The sequence below is a fragment of the Artibeus jamaicensis genome, unplaced genomic scaffold, assembly GCF_021234435.1.
Source record: "Artibeus jamaicensis isolate MK-2021 breed Jamaican fruit bat unplaced genomic scaffold, CSHL_Jam_final contig_233, whole genome shotgun sequence".
NCBI classification, from domain to species: domain Eukaryota; kingdom Metazoa; phylum Chordata; class Mammalia; order Chiroptera; family Phyllostomidae; genus Artibeus; species Artibeus jamaicensis.
The window spans coordinates 15,146,384-15,159,414 of record NW_026521486.1 but is presented as its reverse complement, the minus strand read 5'-3'; the positions used below and the strand labels follow the sequence as shown (position 1 = coordinate 15,159,414).

Genomic DNA, 13,031 nt, shown 5'->3' with positions numbered 1-13,031 from the left:
TGGTTCTTTATATGGTTCTTTCTGAGTTTTCTTGTTCTATTTGTGGGTTGGAGACATTCATGCTTTCTCTTCGAATATATTTCCTTCAGACCTTTAGCTTGTTTTAGTTGTAAAATTCAGAGCAGAGGTGTTTGTAGTGTTAAAGGCAAAGTTTCTTGATGTAGGAAACTTTTTCTTGCTTCCAACTCTGGAGACAGGTCTTTAAATATTAAAATCAGAGGGAGTGTTAGTACAGCAAGCATTTCCGGCCTCAGAGTTTCACATACTATGAGTTCCCATTTCTAGAGGGTTCTTATGAGCCTTGCCAAGGGGTCGCAGTCTTACACAGAAACAGGGTATGTCCCTGTATCACATTAATTCATTCATATGAAGACATCTTTTTCCTTAAACATTAGCATAGGATTTATACTTACAAATATTTCAAAACATCTTTAAAACACTTGTGCTTCACTTACTGTAATATTTCTGTGTCATGCCTCATTGAATGGCTGAGGAAACCGAGGCACCTTAGAATTAGGCTTCTAAGCCCTTCCTGGTAAACTGTCTTGCACCACTTCCGACAGCATTACCTTCACAAAATAACTAACAGCACAAAGTCCAGGTTCTTTGGCTTGAGACACGTTCTCTGAGCCCCCCGAGACTTGGCTGTTTCCTGTTCTCTGCTTTTACCCTCTGCCCTTCTCCTGGCTGAGTACTACCTTCCACCCTTTCTTTCCAGCCACTATGGTAGCCACAGGCCACACGTGGCTATTGTGCACTTGAAACATGGCTGGTCTGCATAGAGACGTGCTGTGGTGTAGAATATCTCATTAATAATTCTTTATATTATTACATGTTGAAATGATACCATGTTGGTCTTTTGTATTAAAGGAACTATATTATTTAAATGATTTAAAAAAATTTTTTACTTTTCTTAAAATGTGGCTGTTAGTGGTAAAATGGCACCGGAATGTGACCAGCAATTGGATCTCAGTTCAGCAACTTCAGTACTTGAGTTCTGGCTCAGTGAGAATTCAGAGCCAAGCCTCAGATACAAGCAAAAGTTTGTTTAGAAGGTGATAGGGGTAGAAGTGGGTTGTAGAAGAAGTGAGTCAGAAGAAGGGAGCCAGCTGGGCTGAGTGGGCTCAGGAAACAAGTTACGGAGGCAAAAGAAGGGTCCCTTGGAGCTTAGGAAAAAGACAGAGAGAACTCACTGGAGAAAGGAGAGGTGGAAAGGCAAGGTGCTCTGGAAGGAGAGAGGAAAGGATGGAAGGAGGAAGGCTGGAGGGGAGGGAGAGAGAGAGAGAGCCGGATCCTCTGTTCTAAGGGGTTTTATCCTCTCTCTAAAGGCAAAGATCTTAGGGATGGCCCCAGGGCAGGATTTCAACAGAACACTCCTCAGCTTTTCTAGGTATGTCCTTTCAGGGTTGTGGTTTTTACTGATTGGTCAGTGCTTGGGTAGGGGATCGTCAGTCACCACAGCTCGTCCTTGATGTCCCTCTTGGCCTTGCTGCTTCTCTGGGCCTGGAGCCGAAACACAGCTGAGACCTAGGTGTTATCTCTAGTTTGACCAAACTCTCTCTGCGGTCAACACATCCGAGGCTCTGCTTCTGAGATCATTTGATGTGGGTCAGCATCTCATTGTCCTAAGGACTTAATGCTTAAGGGAGTGGCCTGCAAGGTAGTCACATAAGGCTATTCGCTGGCCCCCTTGTTTCTCCTCTGAGGGGATCCTACCCCGAATGCTGAGTGACATGTTAGGGGAGGCAAGGTCAGAGGGAGGTCTGAACTGCATGACCAGCGATATGAAAGGTCAGAGGGTCTAAACCACAAGACCAGAGGAAGGGTCACCCTGAGGGCAAGGTCCTTGTTTTCCCAGTTTTTTCTGTTGCCAGGTGCCTGGTGCTTTCTGCCCTGGTGACATCCGTGCCTGGCCTATTGTTCCTACTCTGCTCGTGACTAACTGCCTAGTACACAGCTACTATGGTAGGAAACTTTACACATGGGGCTGCATTGTATTTCTGACAGCTTTGCTCTAGAGGACTCCTCCAACTTCATAAATCAGTTTAAGTTCAATGCCGTGAAGGCCCCCCTGACACCCCAAACCCCATTCCACTCTGAATGGCTTCTTTTTCCTCTGCCACATCACTGTGCCCTAGTCTTCCCTCTGGTGTGGACAGCCCTGGGCTTCCTTCAGCAAGATTGTGACGTTTCTGTGAGCTGAAACCAAGTCCGTTTGGCCAGAGTTTTCCCTGCCTCTACCTTCTCCCCTTGTAACATGGTCCCTGGTCCCCAGACATGGAACTAAAAAACAAATTAATGAAAGAATTAAGAGGCTTTAAAACTGTTAGAAACAGAAGCATGATCATAGAAAGACCAGAGAATCTGCTACATGTTCTACTTCCTTTATTCTGAAAAACTGAGAAGTGTTAAGTGCTGAAAAATACGGGGTTGTGGGGCAGGGAGAGGAGGTGCTGACTCCAAGTTCACAGGAAGCTGTAAACTTGGCATTGATGTCACACTTGAATTTCTAAATTTTTGCAAAACCTTTTTTAGAGCATCTCATTTCTTCCTAACTTTCTCTTTTGCCTTCAATCAAAGTAGATGCCATTGCCTCTGTGCAGACAGTCCTGTCCACGGTGGCCACAGACTCAAGGCCCTGGCATTGCTCGGCTGGCTCCAAGGTCAGATGTAGGGCATATCTCTCCGATTCGTAAAACCCTTGGGGCTTGAGAGGAAGGGCTCAACTTATACTGAGTTACTTGACAGACATCTGTCTTTTGACTTCTGTAGCTTGTTTTTTGTATATGAGCCACAGTACTTTATACTATTTTGATACTTTGAAACGTTCATTTTTCCTTAGAGCTATTGCCTTAAAGATAGTATTTTAGGAAAACAAGTATTTTTATTCTATATTTTTATTCAGGAAAAGCATTATTTTGGGAGAAAGGTGCTCAAAAAGTACGCATCTTGGACTGCTGTGTCCATCATTTTGACCAAATTTGGACAAGGAGTATAACAGGGAACAGTACATCAGGAGATGTGCAGGGTTGAGCAAAATGTGGCCACAGATTAAAGTTTTGCTGTACATAACCGAAAAAGCATTTGCTAAGAAATAATTGTATTTCCACATTGTATTTAACTGCTGTGATCATTGAATTTAAGGTTTGAGGTTATAAGAAGTTGATATAGCCTGTTTTAATTGCAGGTTTTAATGTTGGTATTAACATTTTATTATGTTTAAGTACACAAAACAAAACTTACCACCTTAATCCTTCTTTAGTGTGTAGTTCAGTGGTTGTACAGCCACGATCATTCCACTCGTAATTTATTCATCTTATAAAACAAAATCTGTGCTTGCTAGACAGCAACTCCTGATTGTCCCCTCCCCCTGTTGTCTGGAACCACTGTTCTACTGTCTTTATGGTTCTCACTCCTCTCGGTACCTCCTATAAATAGAATCACATAGTTCTCATGTTTTCGTAACTGGCTTATTACACTTAGCATAATGTGCTCAAGATCCATCTATGTTGTAGCATATTGCAGAATTTCTGTCCTTTTTAAGGCTGAATAATAGTCCACTGTGTGTGTGTATAGACCACATTTTGCTTATCCATTCATCTGTCAACGGACACTTGGGTTGCTTCCAAGTTTTAGCTATTGCGAATAATGCTGCTGTGAACATGGATATACAAATATATGTTGAAGCTCTGCTTTCAATTCTTTTGGGAATATACCCCAAAGTGGAATTGCTGGGTCACCTGGTGGTTCTATTTTTAATTTTTTGAGGAACCTCTGTACCGTTTTCCACGGTGGCTGCCCATTTTACATTCCCACCCGCAGGGCACAAGGAGTCCAATATCTTCACATCCTCACCAACATTTTTTTTCTGTTTTCTCAATAGTAGCCATCCTAATGGGTGTGAGGTGAAACATTTTAACACTGTGCTTACCATATTATTGGATGAATAATGTAGTCTTAACATTGAAGGACTTATTTTCCTTGACAAATTTCCCTTTTTTAGTGATTGTCTGTGCTTCCCTAATTTCCATAACCAAGCTGGAGTGGAATCCGAAAGAAAAGGTAAGAGTTAAGTCATTTTCCATATGCTTGTCAAAAAACCTGGCTACGTGAGGTTGTGGCTGGGTGAACTTCTTAGAAACAATTACTGTCATTTCTTTGAACAAGTTGCAAAATATGAAGTAAAATGTGGCATGTAATTAACTCACTGTCTAATTATTTGCCAATTCATGTGTCATAATTAGCTATTGGGTTATCTCAAATGCATCCTGGGATTAGTTTCAAAATTTTGAATTCCCGTTCTCTCTTAAACACTTCCTTTCTGATTAGTAAAAGAGAAGGGTAGGGGAGCGATGTGGGTGAAGAGGTATGGGCGCCACGGGCAGCGTGGACTGCGTGCGAACCAGAGAAGACCAGCTTCCGTGTAAGTGGATAGCTCGCTTCAGGGTGGACTGAGACATAAATAGAGTCAGGGGTACAATTTCGGGGAGTAGTTTGCTCCAGGCTTTAAGAGGTTGACAGAGAGGCTCATGCTTGAGTTTGGTGACCAGAGTAAGCCTCTGAGGGCTTTTGAACAGGGAAGTAAATTGAAAGAGTATTAGCGGATGAATATTTGTTAGAAGCAACACCTGGGATTGCTCTGGCTGGTGTGGCTCCGTGGATCGAGGGCAGGCCTGTGAACCGAAAGGTCCCTGGTTTGATTCCCAGTCAGGGCACATGCCTGGGTTGCAGGCCAGATTCCCCAGCTGGGAGCATGAGAGAGGCAATCACATGTAGATGTTTCTCTCCCTCTCCTTCTCCCTGCTTTCCCCTCTCTCTAAAAATAAATAAGTAGAGAAGAAGAAGCAATGGCTGGGATGGATTGAAGAGGAGAGAGCCCAGAGTTAGGATGGCAGAGAAAGCAGTTCAGGTTTCAACTCAAGATCAGCCTTGACTGATTGGAAGTAATAGGGAGAAAATATTTGCTGAGCACTGGTGAGTGATAAACAAAAGATGACATTTTAGGTGAACCAAAGAATTTGTTCCCATGAACAGGGAGAAATCAGTTCCCTAACAGGGATAAATTATTTCATGGAAGAAGAGGTGTGGATGGATTTGATTTTAGAATTGCTGAATCTGGGGCTGTAGTAAAACATCAAGGAATAATGTCCAGTTAGACGCATGGGGTTAGACATCTCTTGGAGTGAGAGTGACCAGAGCGTAGAGTGCGTGGTCATTTCCAGGCCACGCACCACCACATCTGGGACTGACTGCCTGGGTTTGAGTGGACTCCTGCCGTGAGATAATTACAGCGGATCCTCTAGATGCCATGTGAGAATGGGTGATTCCTCCAGAGAGAAGAGTTAGGGAGAGAACAAAAAGGAGTGTTTTTTTTTTCTTTTTTTAAAGGACTGTTTTTTCAAGGGGCAGGTGGACTTAATGATGGTATTTATAAAGCCGTTTCAGTAAGAAATGTTGGAGTTAAAAGCCAGTTGCTGGGGGTTAATGAAATGGTAAGAGGAGTGGTTCACTCACTCAGCTGTCAATGAAGGTTTGGAGGTGAGAGGAAGAGGAGACATAAGATGAAGGCTACAGGAGACAGCGTGGTCAGAGAAGGATTCTGACATGTGAGCCTACAGCAGACAAGGGAGAGACTGAAGATGTTGAGGAAGAGAATGATTCAGGCAGAAGTTCAAAGAAAGTGCTTCCTGGAAGTGAGACCGCGCAGCAGAGCCGCCTCGGGTGTACTTTGCTTTTCAACCACTGAGGGGAGACCTTTCCCCACAAATCAAACAAAAATCAGCTGCTGGGAAGGATTCATCAAAGCGTATCCCTAGGCAATGAAAATCTTTTTTATTTTCCATTTCACTTTTAATCTTAAAAATCTGAAAAGTACCTGGTTTTCTATTACTTCCTAAATTACTATGCCATTCTTGGATTACCCTCTGTTTGCAGTATCAATAAATGCAAAGATAATCCTTTGCATTAGTTCACTGGATGGAATAAGCATTTGGGTACTGCCTCAAACTACTGAGTGCTGCTTTAGAGCTCTCGAGACGCCATCCTGTGCATTGATTTACTTGGTAGGGAGGGCAAGAATTACAAGGTCATTGTCTCAATTTATGTAGCAAGGAGATTAGAGCTATGCCTGCGTTCACGCATGGGCAGTGGAGGACTCTGGGCTTCTGGTTCAGTGCACTTTCATTAATACCATGCTAAAGAAATTTCTGCCGAAATTTTATAAGCCACCTTCATTGTCCCCAGGATGATAAGGGGATGGGGCGGATCCCCTGGTGTTGTCAAAGGAAGGAGGCAACTTCTGTTCTCTAACCCCTAATCTAAGTAGGTCAGGTTCTCCCTAGCGGGACCTCAATGAGAAGAGCGGGTGGGTGGTGATGTCCATGGTGGGAGTGGCGAGAGGTGTCTCGGAGTTTGATGTGCTTCAGTTAATCTTTGCAGATGAAATTTGGATCGAAGAGGACAACTGTCCCCATAGAACTGACGTGCAATCCAGCACATTTGTGTATTCACTCTTGTGATCTTTAGCAAAGCAGAAAGCAAAGCAGGGGAAAAAACCCCAAACAGGTCATCATTTGAAATCAGACCTGGCAGTCCACAGGCCTAATTTGGCCAGTGTGTAATGTTGAAATGCAGGCATTAGTTTTTACTTACATGGTGTTTAAAAGTTGTTTCCAGTGTTTAAAAATCTCCTGATGTGCGCGCGCACACACACACACACACACACACACACACATTTTGGTTTTACTTTTTAAAAAAACAACAGTGGTATATTTCCCCACTTGGTAAAAGTGGAATTGAGCTATAAGTGTGGGCTCCCCATTTCCCTCTCTTTTTGCAATGACCAGTTTCATTTATTTTTATTAATCTCCTGGCCTCCATAACAGCTGGCCTTGGAACTCTGATTAAAGCCATTCTCATTCTTGACATCCATTTGCTTCTTCCTACCTCCAAGAAGATAGTCAGTGAACATGTATAGATGTCTCATAACATTTGCTTTGTAGGTATGTTTACATATAATGTTAAGCAGAAGTATTTGCTGAATTGACATTTTCTGTAGCAGCAGATAACACAGAACCCGGTGGTGACAATTAGCCTATTTCCTCTAGATACATATACTCAGTCTTTGGCAAAACTGCACACTCCCTGAATTCCTTTCAACTTGGGGGTTTCCAGTCTCTGGAGAGCCAGTCCTGGTTTGTTTGAAAGTTCTGTCTTGTGTTGGGTCCATATTTGCTTCGTAGTCCTACCGGTTTTGTGGTCCTTATTCTGCTTTTTGAAATTATATAGACAAGTCTCTTTTCTAAGATTTCATTTATTTATTTTTAGAGAGAAGGGTAGGGAGGGAGAAAGAGGAGAGAAACATCAATGTGAGAAAGAAGACATCCATCAGTTGCCTCTCCAACACTCCCTGACCAATAATCAGATGGGTAACTTTTCACTTTGCAGGGTGATGTCCAACCAACTGCACCCAAATGGTCAGGGCTATAGACAAGTCTTAAAGCCAGAGCAGTGAAAACTAGACAGTGCTTTTGGAATAATGGCATCCACATTCTCATTGGGCAGGTGCCTTGCTTCTTGCTGTATTTCCTCAAGGGGTTGACTGATGCTCACCAGACAGCTTTTTCCTCTGGTCTGACCTTCTCATCGTTATTTCAGTGCAGCCACTAAAGTGAATCAGTTGAGGCTAAATTCTTATTCTTTCTGGTTGCCAATAGGATTATGCGTATCATGTGGTGAGTGCGATCTGTGAGTGGACAGTGGCCTTCGGTTTTATTTTCTACTTCCTAACATTCATCCATGATTTCCAGGTAGGTATTTATCAGTTTAAATGCTATAAGTTGCTGACAAATTAGAATTTGAAAAATCCATGGCAAATTTCTTGCATAAAAATACAAGAGCACAATTTTTCTTTCTTTTTACCATTATGTGCTTGAAAAAAAAAATGTGTATTGTGCAACTTAGTTCATTCCCAAAGGCAAACAGCTTAAACAACTCTTCAGCCAGTGACATGTTCTTATGTCCTCTGCCATTTGATGCTTAGAGTTATACATCCTAGTTATTTTCTTTTTGAGGTCTCACTTACTAGTTTCAAATAATAGGAAATATATCTTTTAAATAATAAACATTTACACAATGGAATACTATGCAGCAGAGAGAAAGAAGGAGCTCCTGTCCTTTGCACCAGCATGGATGAAACTGGAGAGCATTATGCTAAGTGAAATAAGCCAGGTGGTAAAAGACAAATATACCATATGATCTCACCTTTAACTGGAACATAATCAACAAAAGAAAAAAGCAAGCAAAATATAACCAGAGACATTGAAATTAAGAACAATCTAACAATAACCAGAGCAGGGGGAAGGGACAGTGGGGAGAAGGGTTTTCAGGAACAACTGTAAAGGACACATGGACAAAATCAAGGGGGAGGGTGGAAGCAAGGGAGGGAGGTGGGTTTGTCTGGGGTGTGGAAGAGTGGTGGGGAAAAAATGCAGACAACCGTAATTGAACAACAATAAAATAATTTAAAAAATAATAAAAAATAAAAGTGTGTTGTTGAAAAAAAATGTCCCCAAAGCCAAGAGAAGGTGGGACCCTATCGGATTTGGCCACAGGTAAAAGCCTACATTTTGAAATAAGTAATTGGGATTAGCTAAAAGGGTATAGAAAGGCAAGACAGTTCTTGAGGCCCCAACTCGAACTCAGCACAGACCATAGTGAGGTCCTGTCTTAGGTGCAGCAAAACTTTTGGGAGTTTCATAGCCAGTACTGGAATTGTTTACCTTATGTTAAACCTTAATTTTTTAACAGAGTGTCACTCTAAGGATTTCCACAGAAATCAACGATGACATTTGAAGAGAGAAGAATTATATTTTAGTCATTGGAAGGTGCAGACGATTTTGAGAAGCGGCGCAGGGGACATGCAGGGCTTGAATGCAGCTGCCCTGTGGCCGGCCTCTGTGGCTCCTCCGGGACTTGCGTTTCATTAAGAATTCCCAATAGTTGTACTAGTTCCAAAGGTATGTTTTCCTAGAGAATGTAGAGCACTATGGCATTGTAGCAATGTTTTTACAATTTTCTAAACTGACACTTTTTCATATTCACACATTCATTACACAAAAAGATGTTAAGGAAAAAAGGAGAGCTCTTATTTTTCTACAGATTCTGTTCTGTTATTTCTTTGTGTGTGAGTCGTTTCTGGAAATACACTAAATGAGAAATTTATTAACAGGTAAAATCAGGATATTTTTAAAGTGCATTTTTAGAGAATGAGCTGTATAATTTTATATCATGAGGGCATTTGTACAATTCAATTTATAGTGATCATCAAGACTTAGTTAATAAATTAACACTAACTATGACAGTCTGATTTCTAGATGAACTAGGCAAAATGCTTCTATTGAAAAGCCTTAATATCACTGTACACATTAACTCTAAAGTGAACGTGGCAGATGTCAGTTTTGAATTTCTGTTCTGCTCACAGAGCTGGAGGCTTTTCCTTTGCTGCCGATTAGCAGTTTGTAAGTGGGCATTCATGGAAAAGAGATTCCGGGAAGGAGACTTCACTTAATACTAAACTGCAAAGCCAACCTGTGAAAAATCATTAAAAATACCATTTATAAAACCACCCTGTATCGTCACTGGCATAACTTGATAATACAGTTAAGGCTCAGAAGTTGATACTCTCATCCTGAATTCATGTTATGCTGGTAAACATGTTGAAGAGAACATAGGTCCCAGAGAGGAGAAAGGAGAGGCCACCGAGGGCAGTTTGTTTGCTGCTCCTTTAGTGCCTGTGGTTGGATGTTTGCCCACCATAGGGAAGGCGAATCAGGCCCTTTGTTAAGCAAGACCTACACACTCTGCCTTTTTTGCCCAAATCACAGATGACGAATGAAAAGCAAGTCCTTCCAGCAGAAAATGTATGCCTTGCAATTTTTAATGCTTGCATTGAAAAATTAGACAAAGAACTCTCCTTCCTGGACCCTCCAGACACAAACCTGTGTCCCACCCTTGAGGGCTCATGCCAAGAGCAGAGCAGCCCACCTGGACAGCCTTGGAGGGGACCTGGGAGTGGTGAGCCCGCGATGGCTCCCCAGTAACTACTTGTTGAGTGAGTGAAGGGTGAGACTCAGCAGCGTTTAGCCACCTCTGCAGTGACAAACTGTGTGTCCCCCAAGTGCTCAGCAGAGGGAACCTGATAACCATCTCTGGGTCTGTTGTAACTTGTCATAATGCTGTGGATCCCCATAGTCACACTGGAACTGCAACACTGATCAAAGCCATGTCAAGCAGGTGTTATTCTGAAGAGGAGGAGAATGCCACACGTTTACTGAGGAGACTGTACTGTAGTAGAATGCATTCCTGGTTGGCCTCACTTCGAACAGACTTATCAACTGCACTTCCCATAATGCACTGTTGTTCTCACTTCCTCATCTCTCTGAGAGCTATAAGATTAGGAGCTCTTCGATGACAGAGTGTGTGCCTTCATCTTTATCTTTATAACTCCAGCATTTAACCGGGCATTGCCTGGTACACAGAAGGTGCTTAATAAATACTCATTGAATGCAGGAATGAATGAGTGAACAAATCAAGGAATGACTCAGGACACTTGTAGTACTGACTAGTGAGCTTTACTCTGATTTACTAGTTAAGTGGTGCACCAGTAGTTCTTGACTGTTTTGCTTTGGTCACTGTAAGTGTTTCAGTTGTCTGAGCTTCACCATTCTCTGACAACTCTCTTCAAGCTGGACAGTCACCGCAGAAATTGGTACATAGGCTAGACAACATGGTACACCTGGCTTGGCAAACTGAGAAGGCCAGAATTCCCTTCAGACAGTCACATTCTGCTGATCTCATACAACCTCGAAAGCTGGTCTGATCTGCATTTGGGTCATTTACAATGTCCAAGAACTTGCATTTCTTTGGACCTCATGGCTGAAAGAGTAAAATAAAATGAAGTATTTCTTTATTTTAGTAATTTGTGTCTTTGTTAAATTATAATATGTCACCTGGGTACAATGATGTGTATTTACCAGGGAAACGGTTCTAGGCTTTATTAGATTTTGTAAAGGTATGGTTTAAACCTTACATTTTCTTAATTCATGTAGCTTTGCATGTGGCACAGTAGTTCATCTTTGTAGAGATTTATTATATTATTTTTTTTATTTTTTAATTGCATTTCATATTCCATATTATTTTATGTTAGCTTCAGGTGCACACCACAGTGGTTAGACAATTATATAATTTATGAAGCAATCCTCACCTATCGTTCTAGTACCCACCTGGCACCTTTGTAGAGATTCTTGAACATCAGTATGCATCAGTCAAGACTCTCATGGTTGAGATACAACTCAAATTAGTTAAAGGAAAGGGGGGGGCATCTATGCACCCAAGTAACAGAGGTCCAAGGATGGAGCTGGCTCTAGGGATGGTTGGATTCACAAGTGCCACCAGGACTCCATTTATTCTCTCGAGTCACCTCTGCTTTTCACTCTGTGGGCATTGTTCTCAGGCCCGCTTTCCCCCAGTCAGAGTGAGATCCTAGGCCCACAGCCTGTCTAGTGGAAGGGAGATCTTCTCAATAGTTCCAACAACAGCCAGTGAGTTGAAACTCAGTGTCTGTGATTGGCTGGCTTGAATCACGTGCGCTTCCTGTAGCCCCAGAGGCTAGGATGCTCTGAGTAGTCAGACCTTGGCCACATGTCCACTTCTGGAGCAGGAGGGGTCAACGCCGTCCAAACTACTAGGCTGATGGTAGATGAAAGTTGTTTCTCAGAAGAGAAGTTTGGGAAATGGATCTTGAAAAACACAAAGCAAGACTCAGCTGTGGAATTAAAGCCTCCCTGCCCCACCCCCACACGTCCAAAGAGCCCACCTAATTTCTTTCAGTGTGAACCACATTGTACTTGCTGACAACCTTTTTAGTTTAACAGAAAATGTCAGCCATGTAGGTAATAAGCATGCCTTCAGTTAACTTCAAAAGTTATGTTTATACTTTTTCAAACCTCTTGTGTTCTTATTTAACCTCTGTAGGGTTGGTCAGGCTCTTAATGATCACATGTTTCAGATGAGGAAGGCAAAGAGAAGTTCAATGACCTGCAAGAGAGTCTACTGCCAGATGGCAACAGATTCCAGTTGGGGAATCGTTTTCCTGATTTCTAATCAAGCGGGTCATTTTCTTTTCTTAAACACTCACAGAGAGGATTTCACAGAAATTACATTTCACAAACCAAATTAAGTACATCAGCGCTGCGCTGTGTTTGGGGTCCCTAACATGTGGCATTGTCCCAGGTTCCCATCTTTTAGTCGAGCGGAGACATGCTGGTCTGGCGTCTGGGCTGGACTGAGGCAGGAGGAGTGGGAGGGCGATAAGCGGTACCCCATTCTCTCCCACCCCTCGATTCTGGCAATCAGCAAGCCCAGCCGTCTCCCCACACACAGACTCTTGTGCCCCACGTTCTCCAGGCCAAAGTGTCATGCATCTGTGTCTTGTTTGTTGCACAAGAGAGCAACCGCAGCCTCAAGCCTTGGAGGAGAAGCTTCTGGCTCCCCTGGGTCATCCCTAGCAGATTCTTCTTCTAAAATGAAGGGCAGCAGGATGCCAAGCTCATATTGGAGGTGGGGTGGCAGTGACTTCCACAATTCAATACTTGGAAAATGCTGAAGAAGAATCAACAACATACACATACAGTGAACTCCTGCTACCTGGACTCATCAGGTAGAAAGAAAATTTCTAGATAAGTGAGGACTCAACTGTTCACATTTACCCTATTCTCTGAACCATTTGTTATTTAAAATTTTCAAATCATTAATTACACAATTCAAAAAATCAAGACAATACGAAACAAGATTCTGTGAAAAACCTTTGTATTTTTCTCTAGCCACATTTTTCAACTCACTCTCCTTATTGGTACCCACTTTTTATGAAAATATAAGCAGAGTATGACTGGTGTGGCCCAGTTGATTGAACACTGGACTGCAAACTGAAAGGTCACTGGTTTGATTCCCAGTCAGGGCACATACCTGGGTTG

At 42.4% G+C, this 13,031-nt stretch overlaps 1 protein-coding gene across 1 annotated transcript in view; it reads left to right on the top strand.

Annotated features, from left to right (window-relative positions):
• The window catches only part of DRAM1 (DNA damage regulated autophagy modulator 1), a 38,770-nt gene extending 27,796 nt beyond the window's left edge, over nt 1–10,974 (top strand). The window contains exons 5-7 of the mRNA XM_037160401.2: nt 4,004–4,062; nt 7,716–7,808; nt 8,809–10,974. Coding sequence (XP_037016296.1) covers nt 4,004–4,062; nt 7,716–7,808; nt 8,809–8,853 — 197 coding nt within the window. The 3' untranslated portion in view covers nt 8,854–10,974. The remainder of the gene's footprint in view (nt 1–4,003; nt 4,063–7,715; nt 7,809–8,808) is intronic.
• Nucleotides 10,975–13,031: the final 2,057 nt, after the last annotated feature.